This window comes from Hyperolius riggenbachi, chromosome 2 (assembly GCF_040937935.1).
Source record: "Hyperolius riggenbachi isolate aHypRig1 chromosome 2, aHypRig1.pri, whole genome shotgun sequence".
In the NCBI taxonomy this organism is placed as follows: domain Eukaryota; kingdom Metazoa; phylum Chordata; class Amphibia; order Anura; family Hyperoliidae; genus Hyperolius; species Hyperolius riggenbachi.
Window position 1 is genome coordinate 349,975,318 of NC_090647.1, and position 22,638 is coordinate 349,997,955.

The 22,638-nt window shown below is 41.9% G+C and overlaps 1 protein-coding gene across 1 annotated transcript in view; it reads right to left on the bottom strand.

The window, feature by feature from the left end:
* The window catches only part of MFSD4A (major facilitator superfamily domain containing 4A), a 180,634-nt gene that overhangs the window by 65,130 nt on the left and 92,866 nt on the right, over window positions 1-22,638 (bottom strand). Inside the window, exon 2 of the mRNA XM_068269571.1 lies at window positions 5,862-6,060. Coding sequence (XP_068125672.1) covers window positions 5,862-6,060 — 199 coding nt within the window. The remainder of the gene's footprint in view (window positions 1-5,861; window positions 6,061-22,638) is intronic.

Sequence of the window (22,638 nt, forward strand, 5' to 3'; positions counted from 1 at the left end):
ACTGCTGGCAGGTGATGTCAGTGGAAGGAGATGCTGCTTGCTTTTTTGGCAGTTGGAAACAGCTGTAAATAGCTGTTATTTCCCACAATTCAATGAGGTTCACAGACAGGAAACTGTCAGGACCATGGCCCTGACATCACAATGTAGGAGGGGTTTCCCCACAATATTAGCCATACAGACCCCCCTGATGATCCGTTTGAGAAAAGGAAAAGATTTCTCATGGGAAAGGGGGTATCAGCTACTGATTGAGATGAAGTTGAATTATTGGTTACAGGTTCCTCTTTAAGTGTTCTAGGGTCAAATATGAGGCCATTTGTGCACAAAGATAAAATAATCCCAGTGTACAGTGGAAGTCGGTTAACACCCCCTTTCTATCAGTTACACATTTCTGTAAGTTATGCAGCATGGGACATGGTCACTGCTTGAGACTTACATACTAAAACAATCAAATACGTGACTTTTCTGCCAGTCTGATCAAGCTGATGGAATTCCAAATATCTGATATTTTCATGCGTAATAATATTATTAACACTACTTTTGTTGTAAAAATGGGAAATTAACCATTTCAGCTCGCGGGGCTTTTTCACCTTATGCATCAGAGCAATTTTCACCTCCCATTCATTCGCTAATAACTTTATCACTTCTTAACACAATTTATTGATCTATATCTTGTTTTTTTCCGTCCCTAATTAGGCTTTCTTTGGGTGGTACATTTTGCTAAGAATTATTTTTTTATAAATGCATTTTAACAGGATTAATAAGAAAAAAAGGAAAAATCATTATTTCTCAGTTTTCGTCTATTATAGCTTTAAAATAATCCACGCTACCATAATTAAAACCTATGTATTTTATTAGCCCGTTTGTCTCGGTTATGACATTATTTAAATTTTGTCCCTATCACAATGTATGGCGCCAATATTTTATTTGGAAATAAAAGTGCATTTTTTCAGTTTTGCGTCCATCACTATTTACAAGCTTATAATTTAAAAAAATGTTCGTAGTATACCCCCTTCAAATGCATATTTAAAAAGTTCAGACCCTTAGGTAACTATTTATGTTTTGCTTTTTTTTTATTGTAATTTTTTTTTCCATTAAACATTTTATTTGGGTAATATTTTGGTGTGGGAAATAAACAGTTAATTTTTAACCCATTTGCGTTCCGTCGTTTTCACTTGAGCAATGTTCACCTCCCATTGATTAGCCTATAACTTTATCACTACTTATCACAATGAACTGATCTATATCTTGTTTTTTCCGCCACCAATTAGGCTTTCTTTGGGGGGGTACATTTTGCTAAGAGCCACTTTACTGTAAATGCATTTTAACTGGAAGAATAAGAAAAAAAACGGAAAAAATTCATTATTTCTCAGTTTTCAGCCATTATAGTTTGAAAATAATACATGCCTCCATAATTAAAACTCACGTATTGTATTTGCCCATATGTCCCGGTTATTACACCGTTAAAATTATGTCCCTATCACAATGTATGGCGACAATATTTTATTTGGAAATAAAGGTGCATTTTTTCCGTTTGGCATCACTATTTACAAGTTTAAAATAAAAAAAATATAGAAATATTTCATCTTTACATTGATATTTAAAAAGTTTAGACCCTTAGGTAAATATTTACATGGTTTTTTTTTATTGTAATGTTTTTGTTTTTTTTATATTAAACATTTTATTTGGGTATTTTTGGGAGGGTGGGATGTAAACAATAGTTTTATAATGTAAATGTGTCTTGAGTTTAATTTTTTTTACTTTTAGTTGTAGTTTTACTTTTTGGCCACAAGATGGCGGCCATGAGTTTGTTTAACTGACGTCACTCTAAGCGTAACATACGCTTAGAGAGACGCATGGGGGAGGCAACAGCCAGAAAAAGCGCAGCTTCCGAGAGAAGCTGTCGCTTTTTCAGCGGGGGAGAGGAATCAGTGATCGGGCACCATAGCCCGATTCACTGATTGCCTGGCTAACGAACCACGGGCCGGGAGTGCGCGGTAGCGCGCATGGTTCCTGGATGTAGTTTCTACGTCCAGGAACTAAAACAGGTTAATGATATTATATGTGTAAATTGTAATGTAAAAAATATGTACATGTAGTTTTTCTATTTGGCCACAAGATGGCCACCTTGATTTTTTTTTCTCCTTGTGCTTCTCGCTAACTGGAAGCACAAGGAAGATGTGGAAAATTTTATTTGCAGAAAGACTGAAGCCTCTAGTTAGAGCGCTCCGGTTTTTCTGCTGGGGACACGGATCGGTGATCGCCGAAGCGCGGCACCGCAGCAGAGCAGCCGCCTGGACGTGAGCATCATGTCCGGGCGGCAGAAATGGTTAAAGCATACTGCACTTGAATGTGTCCATTTGTAAAAAGTTGCAATTTATCCATCTTATTCTGTATTTATTGAACAAATATTAAACATCAAGTTATAATTTGTGGATTGTTTACGCCCACTTTCTGCATTCTGGGTTACATTTTTAAGTGTATATTTGATAGCATCTTAGTCTTTTGATTTTTTTTGCATGGGATCTGTTTAACTTAATACTGTGTAATTAGTCAAGTCAAAAAAAAATGTACATTTTTAACAAAAACAATCATCTGTAGATGCTTAGTCTTGCTTTTTTCCCACCCTTGGCATTAGGATGTTTATATCCCTGATGAAACATAAGTGTTAGTTGGCAAAAACGTTGTGCCAAGCTCAATAAACATTTTGCCATATTGTGGCTTTTGTGGGTTTTTTTGGAGGTAAGTCCACATTTTCCTCGATTTTTAATTGTTTTAAATGTTATATTTTTGGTGCCTCCTTACCTAGTTAACCTATTAAAATGTACTTTTATGGCGGGTGTGCTGATCCATTACATGCAATATTTCCTGATGATATAGAAAGAGAAAATCTTCACTTTGTTTATTTCGACTCTAAATATCAAATCACGTTAAAGAGAATAAAAAAAGAGAAATGTTCATTAAACTGATTTGATAAATGCTTTGAAAACTTGCAAAGTGAAAATTCTGTGTATATAAATAAAACCAACGTGATATATATTGCTTGTTCCTAAAAGAATCAATTAAATTGGCTGCACTGAGTTTATGAGGTTACTCAGACCTCATTCGATGCACTAAACAATACTTCAATACAACTCATGCGCTCCAGTGAAGCATATCACTCTGATTTATTATGTTTCATAAAATCTGCCATTTTTATGATATGCAGATTTTATGAAACATAATAAATCAGAGTGATATGCTTCACATCAGTGGTATTGAAGTAACATTCTGTGTATAGTATTAGAGCCACTAATCCAGAATCAGTATACAGATCAGGTATTCTGACTCCACTGCCTGTATGCAGGTTCCAGGGGAATCAGGTGTGGAAGGCCAAAAAAGGAGCTTGTCAACCAAGCAGATTTTATTTTCTGTACAATATACCATATTTTGCTTTTGACATTTAAGGTACATGTGTTGTAACCAGTTAAAGAGTCAATTGGGTGACACTTTATTGTGACTTTGTGGAAACAAATATGGCAGGAACTACTGTGGAAAAAATCTCAGTACTGAAGTCTGAGTGATGTAACAAGCTTAAGAACAATTCATATTTGATGGCATTTTTCCATGCACTTTCCACCTTTCTAGAAATTCTATTACTGTAAAACAGGGCAGGGAAGCAATCAACTCTGTAAACATGAACTGCTTTTCTCATTTCCTTCTATTTGTTCAGGTTATTAATGTTCATATTTTCATTGTTGCAGAGTGGCTAATGTAGACACAAGGGAATGTTAGGTGTATGTGGACAGTCCTTTGTCAACTGTAGATTAAGGTGGACAGCTGTAGGGTAACCCCACACATTCACAAGAACCACCATTTACCATAGTAAAAAGAGCATGCAAATAATACATGTGTAAAACTACCGTATATCTGAAGTCTTCAACATTAACCTCTTTAATCCCAGTTCCTTATAGCCTTTAGGCAGGGTTCACATAAAAACTTTCATGTGTTTTCCAAATGTGGGAAAATGCGTTTGCTGTACAACCAATTAAAGTCAATGGAAAATCACACTTCTTCTAAAATTTGCGTTTGCATTTTTGCATGTGTGAAACAAATATACTTTTTGCAGCATAAATTTGCACATCACATCAAATTCTTATTGACTTTTATTGACTTATTGACTGACATTAGCCGTTCAGAAAAACGTGAATTTTACTCTGCCTACCTTCACCTCCTAACACTAACTGGGGCCCCCACATATGCCCAACACTAACCTACCCCATACCTACACCTAACACCTCCCCCCATACCTACACCTAACATTAACCCACACCATATACGCCTAACACTACCCTCCCCTGTACCCACATTTAACACTAATCAGCCCTTTACCTGCACCTAACACTATCCTTCTCACTTACCTACACCTAACACAAACACAAACTTCCTCCATACCTCCACCTAACCAGAGCAGTTTCCAGGCCACACCCATTCCCTGTATGGCTGGGTCCAGGGCAGGGGTGTACCTAGGGCGTTTGACACCCGGTGCTGGGTATTAAATGACACCCCACCCCCCAAAAAAGGAGTGAGTGCGGGGTGAAAAGAGTGAGGCTGAAATGAAGTTATAATTCGATTGCGACCAAGTTGTGCGATACCCAGTGTGAACGTGGCATCTTGTGTGCTTGGAACTCTGTGTCATTCTGTCAGAAGCACAGCAATAGCAAACATTGCCTAAATGGTTAAAACCACAGCTATACTCCTGGACTGGTGGCAGGTCATACCTCTGCTGACAAAACCACTGCAGTGCCTATGACACCCCTCTCAGCTGGCTGTTACTTTTATTACTATACAAAACACTTGAAAGTCAGGTAAGACTGAGAGGATTATCATCACACTTAAAGATCAGAATCTACATTTGAAAAAGAGAGCTATTGGTGCATCCTCCATATTAATCTCCAGGCTTTCTACAATTTTTTTACCCAACCCCAATAAAAAGCCAAAACATCTTAAAACATTGGATACATACCAGGTCATTTGACAACTAGCAGTTTCTTTCATAATCATATCCTATTATTTTGTACAGGCAGGTGGGAGATTTATTTCAATAGCATACATTAAAAGCATTTTAATTCTTCTTGGAATGGTAAAAATAAAATAAACAACATTAAAAACGATTTATTTTGAGAATCAAATAGAAATAAGGTATACAATGGAGAAGTATTATGTATTTTTTTCTAAAATAATCAATAATATTTATCTTAATTGCAAAGGCAGATGGTCTAATTTTGTATTTGTATTTATTTTCAGTTATCATAGGAGATCCTCCACAAGTAATATTGTATCTTAAGTTACCCAGAAAAACCAGGAAAGAATTACGGGTAATTACAATTTGTCTGCTGTTTACTGATTTTCCATGGACTGGTTCACATTGACCCAATCTGTTTGAGTCCGTTGGGGAAACAGGCAGCAGATCGTGTTGTCATTCATGTGAAGAATGGCACCCCTCCAGTCTAATTTGGCAGCGTACCTTGCAGTGATGACAGCACATCTACCAAAGTGGATGTGGTCCAGTTAAGTATAGTGTAAACCCATCATCCTTTTAAACACCATTCTCATAATGTTGGACATCTAGAGAGTGCCACCACCAAAATGATAAAAATGTGGTAAGAAGCCACCTAATTGGCTTCTATTTCTGAAGCAGCTGTTTTCAGGTGCAGCATGCCCAATGCCAGCTGACATATTAAAATTTACCAGCAGCTTCACAATTGGCACTGAGGAGGTCACTGTATATAATGTGCTTGTTGAGGAATTATACTGTAAGGTTGTTTGAGAGTACTCTCTGCGTCCATCAGTTTCAGTCTACAAAAGTAAAGTTCATCACTCACCTGTAAAAAAACTGCTGAGTCCTGCTGGTAGATCCTCACCAGCTGCATATTGGAGATTGTATCTATGCATCCCATGGCAAGCCCAGCTATTGCCATCACCATTGCCAGGACGGCAACACGGTGGCAAAATGGAATGATAACAAACACAAAGGAGATGGTCAAAGAAGATATAAATAGGACAGTCAAACACAGCTTCAACCTGTGGATTGAACAAGAAATAATATTGTTAAAACGTGGACTGCAGAAGAGATAGTTATAAATGCCATTTAAGTGTAACTCATGATTGACTACTTTGTGCTTAATTCCAGATAGAAAGTCAGTATGAGAGAGTTAATAGACACTTTCAGGCTTTTATTGATGTATCCTTTTCAGTATTGTGCCTGTTAAGGTAACCCCAATCATCTGTATAGTAAGCTTGGTAAACTTTCACCAACAAAGACACAGATAAGAACCAGAAAGAGAGGCTAAGCTTTTCCCATGCTTCTATAAAATGTAGTTTTCTATGTGCATGCCAGAAAGATTGCACTAAAATAAACCACATATATTTCTTACCAGCCCCTACTGTATCAAAGATTAAAAAATAAGTATTGTCTTCAGTACCACTCTAAAAATGTGATTCTCCATAGGTTAACCACTTGAGGACCTAGGGCTTTCTACCCCTTAAGGACCGGCCACTTTTTTTCCATTCAGACCACTGCAGCTTTCACGGTTTATTGCTCGCTCATACAACCTACCACCTAAATGAATTTTGGCTCCTTTTCTTGTCACTAATAAAGCTTTCTTTTGATGCTATTTGATTGCTCCTGCGATTTTTACTTTTTATTATATTCAGCAAAAAAGACATGAATTTTGGCAAAAAAATGATTTTTTTAACTTTCTGTGCTGACATTTTTCAAATAAAGTAAAATTTCTGTATACATGCAGCGCGAAAAATGTGGACAAACATGTTTTTGATAAAAAAAAAACCATTCAGTGTATATTTATTGGTTTGGGTAAAAGTTATAGCGTTTACAAACTATGGTGCCAAAAGTGAATTTTCCCATTTTCAAGCATCTCTGACTTTTCTGACCCCCTGTCATGTTTCATGAGGGGCTAGAATTCCAGGATAGTATAAATACCCCCCAAATGACCCCATTTTGGAAAGAAGACATCCCAAAGTATTCACTGAGAGGCATAGTGAGTTCATAGAAGATATTATTTTTTGTCACAAGTAAGCGGAAAATGACACTTTGTGAGAAAAAAAAAAAAAAAAAAGTTTCCATTTATTCTAACTTGCGACAAAAAAAAATGAAATCTGCCACGGACTCACCATGCCCCTCTCTGAATACCTTGAAGGGTCTACTTTCCAAAATGGATCATTTGTGGGGTGTGTTTACTGTCCTGACATTTTGGGGGGTGCTAAATTGTAAGCACCCCTGTAAAGCCTAAAGGTGCTCATTGGACTTTGGACCCCTTAGCGCAGTTAGGCTGCAAAAAAGTGCCACACATGTGGTATTGCCGTACTCAGGAGAAGTAGTATAATGTGTTTTGGGGTGTATTTTTACACATACCCATGCTGGGTGGGAGAAATATCTCTGTAAATGACAATTTGTTAATTTTTTTTACACACAATTGTCCATTTACAGAGATATTTCTCCCACTCAGCATGGGTATGTGTAAAAATACACCACAAAACACATTATACTACTTCTCCTGAGTACGGCGATACCACATGTGTGGCACTTTTTTGCACCCTAACTGCGCTAAAGGGCCCAAAGTCCAATGAGTACCTTTAGGATTTCACAGGTCATTTTGAGAAATTTCGTTTCAAGACTACTCCTCACGGTTTAGGGCCCCTAAAATGCCAGGGCAGTATAGGAACCCCACAAATGACCCCATTTTAGAAAGAAGACACCCCAAGGTATTCCGTTAGGAGTATGGCGAGTTCATAGAAGATTTTATTTTTTGTCACAAGTTAGCGGAAAATGACACTTTGTGAAAAAACACAATTAAAATCAATTTCCGCTAACTTTTGACAAAAAATAAAATCTTCTATGAACTCACCATACTCCTAACGGAATACCTTGGGGTGTCTTCTTTCTAAAATGGGGTCATTTGTGGGGTTCCTATACTGCCCTGGCATTTTAGGGGCCCTAAACCGTGAGGAGTAGTCTTGAAACGAAATTTCTCAAAATGACCTGTGAAATCCTAAAGGTACTCATTGGACTTTGGGCCCTTTAGCGCAGTTAGGGTGCAAAAAAGTGCCACACATGTGGTATCGCCATACTCGGGAGAAGTAGTACAATGTGTTTTGGGGTGTATTTTTACACATACCCATGCTGGGTGGGAGAAATACCTCTGTAAATGGACAATTGTGTGTAAAAAAATCAAAAGATTGTCATTTACAGAGGTATTTCTCCCACCCAGCATGGGTATGTGTAAAAATACACCCCAAAACACATTGTACTACTTCTCCCGAGTACGGCGATACCACATGTGTGGCACTTTTTTGCACCCTAACTGCACTAAGGGGCCCAAAGTCCAATGAGTACCTTTAGGATTTCACAGGTCATTTTTGTTTCAAGACTACTCCTCACGGTTTAGGGCCCCTAAAATGCCAGGGCAGTATAGGAACCCCACTAATGACCCCATTTTAGAAAGAAGACACCCCAAGGTATTCCGTTAGGAGTATGGTGAGTTCATAGAAGTTTTTATTTTTTTGTCACAAGTTAGCGGAAATTGATTTTAATAGTTTTTTTTCACAAAGTGTCATTTTCCGCTAACTTGTGACAAAAAATAAAATCTTCTATGAACTCACCATACTCCGTACGGAATACCTTTGGGTGTCTTCTTTCTAGAATGGGGTCATTTGTGGGGTTCCTATACTGCCCTGGCATTTTAGGGGCCCTAAACCGTGAGGAGTAGTCTTGAAACCAAATGTCGCAAAATGACCTGTGAAATCCTAAATTGGACTTTGGGCCCCTTAGCGTACTTAGGGTGTAAAAAAGTGCCACACATGTGGTACCGCTGTACTCAGGAGAAGTAGTATAATGCGTTTTGGGGTGTATTTTTACACATACCCATGCTAAGTGGGAGAAATATCTCTGTAAATGACAATTGTTTGATTTTTTTACACACAATTGTCCATTTACATAGAAATTTCTCCCACCCAGCATGGGTATGTGTAAAAATACACCCCAAAACACATTATACTACTTTTCCTGAGTACGGCGGTACCACATGTGTGACACTTTTTTGCAGCCTAGGTGCGCTAAGGGGCCCAACGTCCTATTCACAGGTCATTTTGAAGCATTTGTTTTCTAGACTACTCCTCGCGGTTTAGGGCCCCTAAAATGCCAGGGCAGTATAGGAACCCCACAAGTGACCCCATTTTAGAAAGAAGACACCCCAAGGTATTCCGTTAGGTGTATGGCGAGTTCATAGAAGATTTTATTTTTTGTCACAAGTTAGTGAAAAATGACACTTTGTGAAAAAAAACCAATAAAAATTAATTTCCGCTAACTTTTGACAAAAAATTAAATCTTCTATGAACTCGTCATACACCTAACATAATACCTTGGGGTGTCTTTTTTTTCTAAAATGGGGTCACTTGTGGGGTTCCTATACCGCCCTGGCATTTTACAGGCCCAAAACCGTGAGTAGTCTGGAAACCAAATGTCTCAAAATGACTGTTCAGGGGTATAAGCATCTGCAAATTTTGATGACAGGTGGTCTATGAGGGGGCGAATTTTGTGGAACCGGTCATAAGCAGGGTGGCCTTTTAGATGACAGGTTGTATTGGGCCTGATCTGATGGATAGGAGTGCTAGGGGGGTGACAGGAGGTGATTGATGGGTGTCTCAGGGGGTGGTTAGAGGGGAAAATAGATGCAATCCATGCACTGGGGAGGTGATCGGAAGGGGGTCTGAGGGTTTGGCCGAGTGATCAGGAGCCCACACGGGGCAAATTGGGGCCTGATCTGATGGGTAGGTGTGCTAGGGGGTGACAGGAGGTGATTGATGGGTGTCTCAAGGTGTGATTAGAGGGGGGAATGGATGCAAGCAATGCACTGGCGAGGTGATCAGGGCTGGGGTCTGAGGGCATTCTGAGGGTGTGGGCGGGTGATTGAGTGCCCTAGGGGCAGATAGGGGTCTAATCTGATAGGTAGCAGTGACAGGGGGTGATTGATGGGTAATTAGTGGGTGTTTAGGGTAGAGAATAGATGGAAACACTGCGCTTGGGTGGTGATCTGATGTCGGATCTGCGGGCGATCTATTGGTGTGGGTGGGTGATCAGTTTGCCCGCAAGGGGCAGGTTAGGGGCTGATTGATGGGTGGCAGTGACAGCGGGTGATTGATGGGTGGCAGTGACAGGGGGTGATTGATGGGTGGCAGTGACAGGGGGTGATTGATGGGTGATTGATAGGTGATTGACAGGTAATCAGTGGGTTATTACAGGGGAGAACAGATGTAAATATTGCACTGGCGAATTGATAAGGGGGGTCTGAGGGCAATCTGAGCGTGTAGGCGGTCGATTGGGTGCCCGCAAGGGGCAGATTAGGGTCTGATCTGATAGGTAACAGTGACAGGTGGTGATAGGGAGTGATTGATGGGTGATTGATGGGTAATTAGTGGGTGTTTAGAGGAGAGAATAGATGGAAACACTGCGCTTGGGTGGTGATCTGATGTCGGATCTGCGGGCGATCTATTGGTGTGGGTGGGTGATCAGATTGCCCGCAAGGGGCAGGTTAGGGGCTGATTGTTGGGTGGCAGTGACAGGGGGTGATTGATGGGTGATAGGTGATTGGCAGGTGATTGACAGGTGATCAGTGGGTTATTACAGGAAAGGACAGATGTAATTAATGCACTGGCGAATTGATAAGGGGGGGGGGGGGGGTCTGAGGGCAATCTGAGCGTGTGGGCGGGTGATTGGGTGCCCGCAAGGGGCAGATTAGGGTCTGATCTGATAGGTAACAGTGACAGGTGGTGATAGGGGGTGATTGATGGGTAATTAGTGGGTGTTTAGAGAAGATAACAGATGTAAACGATACATTTTTAAGGTAATCTGACGGCGGGTTTGCGGGCGATCTAATGGTGTGGGTGGGTGATCAGATTGCCCGCAAGGGGCAGGTTAGGGGCTGATTGATGGGTGGCAGTGACAGGGGGTGACAGGGGGTGATTGATGGGTGATAGGTGATTGGCAGGTGATTGACAGGTGATCAGTGGGTTATTACAGGGAAGAACAGATGTAATTAATGCACTGGTGAATTGATAAGGGGGGGTCAGAGGGCAATCTGAGCGTGTGGGCGGGTGATTGGGTGCCCGCAAGGGGCAGATTAGGGTCTGATCTGATAGGTAAAAGTGACAAGTGGTGATAGGGGGTGATTGATGGGTGATTGATGGGTAATTAGTGGGTGTTTAGAGGAGAGAATAGATGTAAACAATGGATTTGGGAGGTGATCTGATGTCGGATCTGTGGGCGATCTATTGGTGTGGGTGGGTGATCAGATTGCCCGCAAGGGGCAGGTTAGGGGCTGATTGATGGGTGGCAGTGACAGGGGGTGATTGACGGGTGATTGATGGGTGATTGACGGGTGATTGACAGGTGATTGACAGGTGATTGACAGGTGATCAGGGGGATAGATGCATACAGTAAACAGGGGGGGGTGGTCTGGGGGGGGGGGTCTGGGGAGAATCTGAGGGGTGGGGGGTGATCAGGAGGGGGCAGGGAGCAGGGGGGGGGATAAAAAAAAAATAGCGTTGACAGATAGTGACAGGGAGTGATTGATGGGTGATTAGGGGGGTGATTGGGTGCAAACAGGGGTCTGGGGGGTGGGCAGGGGGGGGGTCTGATGGGTGCTGTGGGCGATCTGGGGCAGGGGGGGGGAGAAATCAGTGTGCTTGGGTGCAGACTAGGGTGGCTGCAGCCTGCCCTGGTGGTCCCTCGGACACTGGGACCACCAGGGCAGGAGGCAGCCTGTATAATACACTTTGTAAACATTACAAAGTGTATTATACACTTTGTATGCGGCGATCGCGGGGTTAACATCCCGCCGGCGCTTCCGTATAGCCGGCGGGATGTTGCGGCGAGCGAGCGGTGACAGGCGCCGGCGGAGGATCGCGTCACGGATGACGCGATCGCTCCGCCCATGCCCTTAAATGGACCGCCGCCTCTGTGGGTGAGGCCGTCCTGCAGGGCTCCACTTCCCCGCCGCCCCTGTGTAGTGGGCGGTCGGGAAGTGGTTAATACTGTGGATTTCTCTGTGGCTGAAGTGGTTAAATTGTACAATATCACAAAATATTGTACAATTTAACCACTTCAGCCCGCGGATTCTTTTCACCTCAAGGAAGGAAGCAATTTTCACATTTAAGCACTCTTCACATTCATTCGCCAATAACATTATCACTACTTATCACACCTGAATGCTCTACTCTACTGTACTGTATATCTTTTTTCACCACAAACTAGGCTTTTTGGGGGTGATACTTGTGGTCAGTAATTACTTTATTTTCTATGCATTTTAAAGGGAAAAAATGTAAAATTGTACCCAATTTCATCCCCTATAGTTTTAAATGCTAATGTAAAAAACCCACACATTTTCCAATTTGTCCTGGTTATTACAGCGTTTAATTATGTCCCTGGTACAATGTATGGCGACAATATATCATTTGGAAATACAGGTGTAGTTTTGTCTTTTTTTTGTACCCGATCAATTAATACAAGCTCTTGCAAAAATATCAGTAATATACTCTCATGACATGCATAGTAAATAAACTCTCTAAGGTAAGAATTTGTCTTTTTTTTTCTTTTAAATGCTGTCACTTTTTTTGTGTTTTATTTTGGTATCTACAGGGGAGAAAAGATTTACAAGGGGTTAATACCTATTCTAAATTTATTTTTTTTTATTTATTTTTCTTTTAATTTTACTTTTTGGCCACAAGATTGTGCTATACACTATCCTGGTTACCAGGAAGTGATTACCTTTTTAGGAGAAACCTTTACTACAGTTTTATGATTGAACATGGATCCTGACTGGAGTCATGTTCATTAATTCCCAGGTACTTTAATTGGTTCCAGGGACACATGTTCCCATTTGCCAATTACCAATGTTCACATACCACCATAAATGAGCGTCAAGATGTGTACATATGTCCTAATTGTTTTAAAATTACTCAAACTGGATGCATATAAATGTTCAGTTTGAGTTAAGGCTGGGTCCACACTAGGCACGGTTGCAGGACGGACCCTGCGGTCCGTGATCCTGGCGGTCCGTGATCCAGGCAAAGCTGTACGCAAATGGATCCATGCTGCCCTTCTGCAGCATACGTTTTTATGGGGGCTAAAAAACAGATGGAGGGGTAGCAGGCAGGACGGGGGTGGCAGCGGGGGAGGTGGGTCGTCAAATGTAGCAAGTTACTTCCTTGCGTCCCACCGATGCCGTGTCACTTACTGTAATGCCGCCCTCTGTTGTTCATTGGATGGCATTACACGAAGTGACAGCGGTGGGACGCAAGGAAGTAAGTTCCCCGCTTGCCGCTTGCTACATTTGATTAGATTCATTTTAAATTATTGAAATTATTGAAACAAGCTGGAGGGGGAGCGGGGAAGGGGGACCCAGGTAAGGGAGGGGCGGGGAAGTCCTCCTCCCCGCCGACCACTGTCACCCCCGTCCTGGCTGCTATCACCCTCCAGCATGGCCGCCCCCTCTCTCCCCACAGGCTGGGACACAGAAAACGGATCCGTTTCTATGTCCAAAATTGCCTGTGTATCCATTTTCGTAGTGCCTGCCACTACCCCCGCGTGTATCAGGATCCATATGTGTTGCGGGAAAATGCAGCAAATCTGGACCTTCCGTCCAGGTTTTGAAAATGCATATGGATCTGTTTTTTGTTTGGGTGAACACGGCTGCTATTTTTAAAATTGCTATCCGTGTCTCCGGTTTTCATCAGGTTTTAAAAATGGAGCCACAGATACGTTACCGGACCTAGTGTGAACTAGCCCTAAGAGATTAAAATGCATGTGTATGCACTTTAAACTACTTTTTTCCTATGTTGCTTTCACTTACAGTAGGCAATAAAAATCTGACAGGTTTTGGACTAGTCTTTCTCTTCTAAGGGTTTTCATTATTTATCTGAATGGCAGTCGTTCTGCCAAATTAGTGTGCAAGCAAGTAGGGAGGATGGATGGCATCCTTATATATATCCTTTCCATACTGTGCTTTTGTAAAAAAAAATAAAGGAAATACTGAGAATCCCCTGTCAGGAGATGGACTAGTCCAAAACTAGTCCAAATCAGGTCTGTAAGATTTTTACTGCCTACTGTAAGCAACAGCAATGCAGTAGAACATTTCTTTACAGTGCATTTTACTCTGAAAGAAATGTACTGTATTTTTTGGACTATAAGTCTCACTTTTTCTCCCCCAGAAGTGGGGGGAAAATTTACTGCGTCTTATAGTCCAAATGCAGGGAGTTCCTGACTTGTGATTGCCTGCCAATACGAACCTCCAACCTGCCGCAATGTCGGGGACTCCCTTTACTGGGCCCATGCAGGGGGACAAACGGAGGACACAGGGAGAAACAAAGGGGCATAGAGGAGGACACAAAGGGGCATAGAAGGGGTCACAGGAGGACACAGGGAGACACAAGAGGTACAAGGGGGCATGAGGTACAAAGGGGGCATAATCCACAAAATGACCCATCACCATGGATGCACCAGGTTTAGTATACATTTTTCCCCTGGTTTATGTCCTCTACCTAGGTGCGTCTTATGGTCAGAAGTGTCTTATAGTCTGAAAAATACGGTACTTGTAAATATGTATTTTAAACTGTAGAATTTTCAGGATATTGGTAGATTAAAGGACCACTATCGCGAAAAAAGAAGCAGTTAAAATCTGACAGAACTGACAGGTTTTGGGCCAGTCCAGCTCCTCATGGGGGGGGTTCTCTGCATTTTCTTTGTTTTCAACAGCATTTCCTGAACAGCAGTTGCTAATTGACAAAATAGTGTGCAAGTCCGTAGGGGGCCTGGCTGGTATCTTACTATTTTGGCAGTTACACTGCTATTCAGGAAATGCTGTTAAAAACAAAGAAAATCCTGAGAATCCCCCATGAGGAGATGGACTGGCCTAAAACCTGTCGGTTCTGTCAGATTTTAACTGCCTACTTTTTCTGGCAATAGTGGTCCTTTAAGTACCTTCTTATATCAATTTGTAAGAAAAGCCTTTGCCAGCTTTGCAGAATCGTTTATGTTGCCCACCTTTAGAGAACTTGTATAGGGCCCTGTGTTCTGACATGACCCATATAAGTCAATTTGTTAATAAAAACTGGTCCAAGCTTGCTGGATCACTTATGTTAATGCTCTCCAGCTCCAGTGAACCTTAGCAAATCAACCTGTTTAATTGAGAAGATTGTTTTGAAATGATGTTGCACTCATGAAGCAATTCACCTGCTTTAGTTTGAAGAGATTCTTGTGTGCTCATAATGTAAATAATAGCTTATTAAGTAGTGAACCTTATGGAGGATCAGCAGGTGTACATCTGTGTGTGTCATTACTAGGAGGTGCTGCTGTGAGATTGAGAGATTGAGAGGGAGATCTAACTGGGAAGAGGATAAATAGATATCATTGGAACGTCAAATTACAGTTCAAAATGCTGCGCCACCACAATGCAAACCAAAATAATTTTTTGACTATTCCAATCCTCTATGTTGGTGTGGGTTCACAGTCACAGAGTTACCATTCCAAACAATTTAAAAAGTTCAGTCCTGCACTTATCAGCACCTGCATAAAAATTAATACTGAACATTATGGCTACAACTAAAGTCAAGTGCTCCACCAAGTGTTCTGTGATAGGTGCTCAGCAATACATGCTCCCCCCTACACTCTACTCTCATTATAACATGTGCTCACCAGATTGCAGCCACCTCATAGATCAGGTGTATCTAACATTTGTTATGTTTCCACAGTAAGCACGCCTCCTGGCGCCTTCAGAAGCCACCACAGTAACAGCAGATCCTTTACAAACAAACATTATTCTCATCGATAGCCAGAGTTCCATAAAACACATAAAATTGTATGTAGTATAAAACCGCTTTACAGTACAATACTAGCCATGCTCTATATCGCACTCATGTATTCACTTATTTTTACTTAGCATATCACATAGGTCTAGCAGTACTTGCCCAGGGTCTATGGGGAGTCTGGCACCCTGTCTCCGCTGTCCTTACTTGCCATCACTCCAAGAAACAATGATTTAAAAATAATTAAATAATCAAATACATGACTACATTTATTTTATTAACAATAGCATATATAAATAGATACACTTATAAATAAATAATTTAGAATGCTCACTGGCCTTATATCTGCATCACATTCCTTAAGTCTGAAACTAAGCCTCTGAACCTGTCAGTAGACTTTTACGTTCTCCATGCTTCCTCTGTGTATAGTCATAATATTGCTAGAGCCCTTTGCCTGATAGTGCTTTAAACATCAAATTAAACAAATGAGGTCAAATTCAATGTTCATACTTAATTTTACTGATATTCTGCATAGTAGAATAATGGTGAAACCACAGATATTCTACTTTTTCTAACTAGCATCCAAAACAGGTGAAGTATCAGGTGATCACCTGATCTGTGGAAACACAAATCAAGAAGAATAAACGCCCCTGCCCACTGTGAGGAAATGCGGAAAAGCCGCCGCTAATACTCAGAGTAAGGCGGCTGACTCCGCGTTCAACATGGCAGCTGGCGCGCAGTCGGAGCGCAGAGAAACCGCCGCATGCTCTAGCAACAGGGCGTCGGATTCCGCGTCCAATGCGGGAAGTTGCACGCAAGTTGCTCCTCTCAGAAATGCGGAATGCAGAGAAAACGCCGCACGCATGGACAGCGGTGCGGCGGATTCCGCATCCAACACAGCAGAAACATTACAACACATGACTGGTGTGGCTGGGACCGATAGTCCACACTGGTTTAGGAGGACGCGCGCGCGAGCAGAGAGGCAGGGCCTTTATGGCAGTCAGAAGGGGGTCAGCTGACCAAGCCAGTCAGCTGACAATTTCAGCTACTTTCATTGGTCCAGCACTTAGGGGAGGCGCTGAGAGCGCTGGTGTATATATACTGGGTGCTGGTCATTCATCTGGTGTCTGGCGTTGCGATCACTACGTGGTAGCACTCAGACCTTGTCAGTATCTGTGTTTATTAGACAGTTTCGTAGGTGTTGATGATCACGGAGCTCACACCTTAGCCTAGGAATTCTTTTATTATCTGTATTATTATCTAGACCAGTTTCCAAGGTGTTGATGGCCAAGGAACTCACACCTTAGTCTAGGAATTCAGTACCATCTGTATTATTGTCATTATCTAGTCTAGTTCCTGGAGTGTGAGAATCTTGGAGCACGGAGCTACGGGTGCGTTCCTCAAAGTATTACTGTTGCACCAAACACTCTCATCTCTCAGATGTCCAGAGCTTAGAAGATATATCTGATTATCGGTGATACTGCAGATCATCAATAATCGGGTATATTCTGTATTCTCGGTGATACTGCAGATCACCGGTAATCAGACCCTCTCTGTGTTACACCCACCCCTACATCTCAGTTCATCAGTGTTTCCAAATAGGAAACACACTAGGAAGGAGGCAGAGAATGTTGGTGTTGTTCCGGAGCGGCAGCTGAAGGCATCTCCCCATGGAGTTTTGGCCGCTTATGCGTGGTTTCAGATGCTATTCTCTGCGAATGTACGCTTCTCCTGGCTGCCTGCTCGGAGGAGCACTTTTGGCCTTTGCATTCCATGCGGCGCTTCCTGGTATGATGTCCTTCCGCCTGACACAGGAGGAGAACCAGGAACTTTGAAACCAGGAACTTTGTGGAGAACCAGGAACTTTAGAGGAGAACCAGGAACTTTGAAAACGTATTCAACCTCCTTACCTGTTGTCCTTAGAGCTGTGGCCTTTTTCCTTTTTAGCTGATGCGGTGTCTGAACTTATCAGGATCACGGCTCGCACTACAGCTCTTATTAAATTCGGCAAGACGGGCTGTGTGGCTAAATACCTGGGAGGGAGACCTGACCTCAAAAAATAAGCTCTGCTCTATTCCCTTTTAGGGAAATTTGTTGTTTGGTGTAGCGTTGGAAAATGTTTTGTTTCTTCAGGAAATCTCGATTGTACCTTACCTGGACGATCTGTTGATTTCTGCAGATTCAGAGGATCTAGTCAAATCTCACAGAGATCTGGTCATCCAAACATTGTCGCAGATGGGTTGGATAGTAAACTACTCGAAATCAGCCCTTTTTCCTGTTCAAGAGATAACCTTTTTAGATTACAGGATACATTCTGTTGAGGGAAAGATTTTCCTTCCAGAAGAAAAGAAATTAAAGCTGTAGTTAAGGTCTATTTGGGATTGTGAGAATCTGCTCAGCTGCCTGTGCAGACAGGCAGCTTTTTTTGACCACTGTTCAGGTCTGCATTCTGCAGGTCTCTTTAAGAGAGACCTTTTGTCAGTTCTGCACCTTGCTGCTGAGGAATTTGCATACATTCGTTATGCAAATCCCCTACCTGCCTCCTGTGATGACTGGCAGTATAAAGGTTGGGATTACCCACAGTCCTTGGCTGGCCATTCCATTAGGGTTTGTAGTAAACACTCCTAGAGAGTGTCAGCCATGCTACTTCTTGTTGAAGTTATCTTAGAGTCATTCCTGGAAAACTGCACTAGGCAGGTTTCCTTAGTGCAGTTAGGATTGCTTATCTGTTTGTTTGTTCTGTTGCGATTGTCCTGTCCCAGCGGTGGTCGACAGGAAATGGTTCTGATCTCTGTTCTTGGAGTATAGCTGGTGCAGCGGTTGCTACCAGCTACCTCTTCTGATCTGTCTTCTTGGATCGCACTAGCATCTTGCGCTAGCGCTGTGGATCCTTCTGTTCTGTCTCCTTGGATCGCGCTAGCCACTTTCCGCTAGTGCTGTGGATCCTTCTGTTCTGCTACTCTGTACCTGGATCGCACTAGCCACTTTCGTTAGTGCTGTGCATCCTTCTGTTCTGCTACTCTGTCTGCCTGGATCGCACTCGCCTAGCACTAGTGCTGTGGATCTTTCTGTTCTGTCTTCCTGGATCGCGCTGGCCACTTTCGCTAGTGCTGTGGATCCTATCTCTCGCTTGTCCCTGTTTTCGTGTGTCTGTCTTGTCTGCTACGATCACTTGCTGGAGACTCGGTGAGGTAACCGTTAAGCAAGCGCTCGCGTTCTCTGTTTCGTGTTTGTCTGTCATTGGTTAGTTAGGCGTGCTTGTCTCTGTTGTGCGTAACACGTGGAGACCGCGCACGAACGCGTGCACTGTTGCGAATGAGTGCGGTGTTCGCGTTCAGCTAGCATTTGTTATTTTCCTTATCTTTCTCTTTGTATGATTTGCTGTGCCTTTGCTACCCTTGTGCTCTGTCCTTCTCAGTCTTGTGTCGCTATTGGCAATCGCCATTCTTGCGATTGCGTTTCCTACTTCGTTTCCGCCGTTGTGTGTTCGACATCGCTGGGTGGCGACTAGTTTGGTGGGCACACATTGGTTCTGTCCCTTTGCTCTGTTCCCTGTGAGCTATCCAGCCCTGCCTGATCGTACCTTGTCCTGGATCTGTACAATTCCCATTTGGCATCTGTGGCTGTGCAGCGGCTGTGTTCGCCTGCACTCCACAGCGCCATCTGCCAGTGGGAATTGCCCTCTGCGGGTGCATAGCACCTAGCCTGGGTGTCCTCAATTACACGCTTGTGGAGGAGATCCGCCGTGTCAGCGCACGTCTGGTGCGCTGACCACGGAGACGATTCCACATTCGTTACATGGATCTTCTGGAGTGTTCTCTCCGTCAAATTAGAGTTCTAGCACTCTTCACTTCGTCAGTACCAGCAGTTCCCTGGGCTCAGGCTTACAGCACGAATCTTCAATCTTTACTGTTAGCACACTGGGACAGATCTCAGGGAAACCTGGATGTACTTATTCCACTTCCAGAAGTGGTGAAATCCAGTCTACTGTGGTGGTTGAAAGATCACAATCTCGACAGGGGTCGTTGTTGGAGACAACACGATCCCATAAGAGTGTATATGGATGTTATTTCCTGGGGTTGGGGGGCAACCGCCTTAGACTATCATGCACAGGGTCATTGGCTCCGGAACATAAAGGACCGATCATCCAATTTCAGGGAACTCTTGGCAGGCCGGTGGCGTATCTGCAAAAGCAGGGAGGGACAAGATCTCCAGAGGAGCAGATTTTCTGAGCCATCAGGAGGTGATCCAGTCAGAATGGGAACTCCATCCAGAGGTCTTCCATCTGATAACCAAGAAATTTGGAACACCAGAAATCGATCTTTTTGCATCCCTGACGAAGGCGAAGGTGGATCAATTTTTCCCCCTCCACAGATCCTCAAAGTCTCTAGGGCTGGACACCATCAGTCTCTCTTGGAACTTCAAACTATGTTATGCGTTCCCTCCAATAGCTCTATTATCTCAAGTTACATAGTTACATAGTTACATAGTTATTTTGGTTGAAAAAAGACATACGTCCATCGAGTTCAACCAGTATAAAGTACCGTACTTCAACCAGTATAAAGTACTGGTGAAAATTCAAAGAGAGCATGTAAATCTAATTCTCATCACATCTCTATGGCCAAAGAGACCATGGTATGCAAGCCTATTGAGAATGTCCACGGAACCTCCTTTCACCTCCCGCTTGGGCAGGACCTTCTAATTCAGGGCCCACTTTGTCATCCCAAACCTCAATTATTCATACTGGCAGCATGGATCCTGAGAGGGTAATTTTAAGGCAAAAGGGTTTGTCTGAGAAAGTTATTGAAACACTTATGAAGTGCAGGAAACCAGTAACTCAGATTTTTCATAAGGTATGAAAAGTTTATTTTTCATGGTGTACTTCCCATTCTAGAGATCAGTTTTTGACTTTGTCCATCTTAGAATTTCTGCAGGATGGTTTTGAGATAAAATTAGTTCCTAGCACACTCAAAGTACATTGTTCAGCACTATCTATTTTGTTGGATAGACACTTAGCACAGGAGGAATTTGTAAATAAAATTTTCAAGGAAATTAAAAAATCGACCCCGGTAAAGCACAAGATTTTTCTCCAATGGGATCTGTCCTTAGTTTTGAATGCTCTCATGAAGGTGCCCTTTGAGCCAATTGAGGATATCGACATTAAATTTTTGTCTTTCAATATTGCATTTTTGATAGCTATTACTTTGGCTAGATGACTAAGCGATTTAGAAGCCTGGTCTATTGAGGATCCATACCTCATCATCTGTCCAGACAGTGTGAAACTCAGGATGGATCCAAATGATCTTGCCAAGGTTTCAACAGAATTTCATAGATCTCAGGAAATCATCCTGCCTTCATTTTGTTCCATTCCCTTTTGTGCCAGAGAAATGGAATTTCATTGTCTAAACGTTAGACTTCATTACTAACTAATGTATCAAGGACTAGAAAATTTAGAAAGTCTAGTCATCTGCTAGTTCTATTCTCAGGTAAGAATAGAGGTCAGCAAGCACCCAAACAAACAATTGCTAGGTGGATTAGACAGACTATTATTCTTGTGTATTAAAAATTGTAAAGGCATGAGAATGCAACTCTTTATACTACTACAACTACTATCACTACTACTTATTATTATTGTTATGATGAAGCAATTACATTTTGATTTCTTCTTTTGTGTAGGTGGTATTATTATTCCAACTAGTTACACTGTTTGCCCACTGAATATGAATTATAGACTTAAACGTTTGTTCAAAATTGTTGGCTAAATCAGGTTTTTTTGTGAGTAAATTCTTTCCTAAAATGTGCAAAATATATGTAAACCATAAAAATATTACGTTTGTCTGTCTTTGTACCGGTCCTAGTTATCTGGCAACGGAAGAGAAACTCCCAAAACCTTATCGTCTAGCAATTATTTTTTGCAAAAGCAAAGAGCACCACATGCAGTACTGCTCATATGAAAGAGTGTGACTTATATGAATGGCAGGACTTGATTGTCTAATCACCCACCTCTTTGAAGGATGTATTGCCTAAAATCTTTCATACACATCTACAGAAGTGCTATCACAAACACAGATTAAAAAAAATGACAGACTTTATCACAAATACTTTCATACAAAATATTAATACTATTTTAGTTTAACAAAAATGAACATATTCAAATGCCCCAAATAGTCAATATTCGGTTGAGGTTGATTTGGTGGTGAGTGTGGCAATACGATGGGGTCCCATGAAAATTTACCTACGGTATGGGGAGTCCTGAGTTGTAGGGGTGTCTGTCCTTGCGATGTATATGGTTGTATTTAAAAGTATTTTTCATAACCACAAAAGTTCAGGTGTGCTTTTAACAAAATTTGACTTTTATTGTTAGACTCAATAACCCCTAGTATTTCTGTGCCAAACATGCTAGCACTACAATGTCAGCGCTGATGACCACTGTATCGTGCAGGGGCATTATGAACCCACAGTCAATGATATATAGTTCATTCAACATAGTAAGATAATGCAATATATATATTATTTGTTTATTGGTGTTGGCAGATATTTTGCATTAGATGCTCAGTCTCTAATTTCCTTTTTCATATATAAGAAGCACCATTCCCCTTCCTAATTACAATAATTTGGTCCTCTGAACCACACTCTCATGTGAATGTTTCAGTGGTGTAAGTTACTTATATTAATTATAATACAGACTTAAGCGAACTATGTGCAAGCTGCTTTTTGATGAAAACTGCAGTCCACTATGAGCACAAACCAGTATCAGCAGTGATTACACAAGATGTTGAAAAG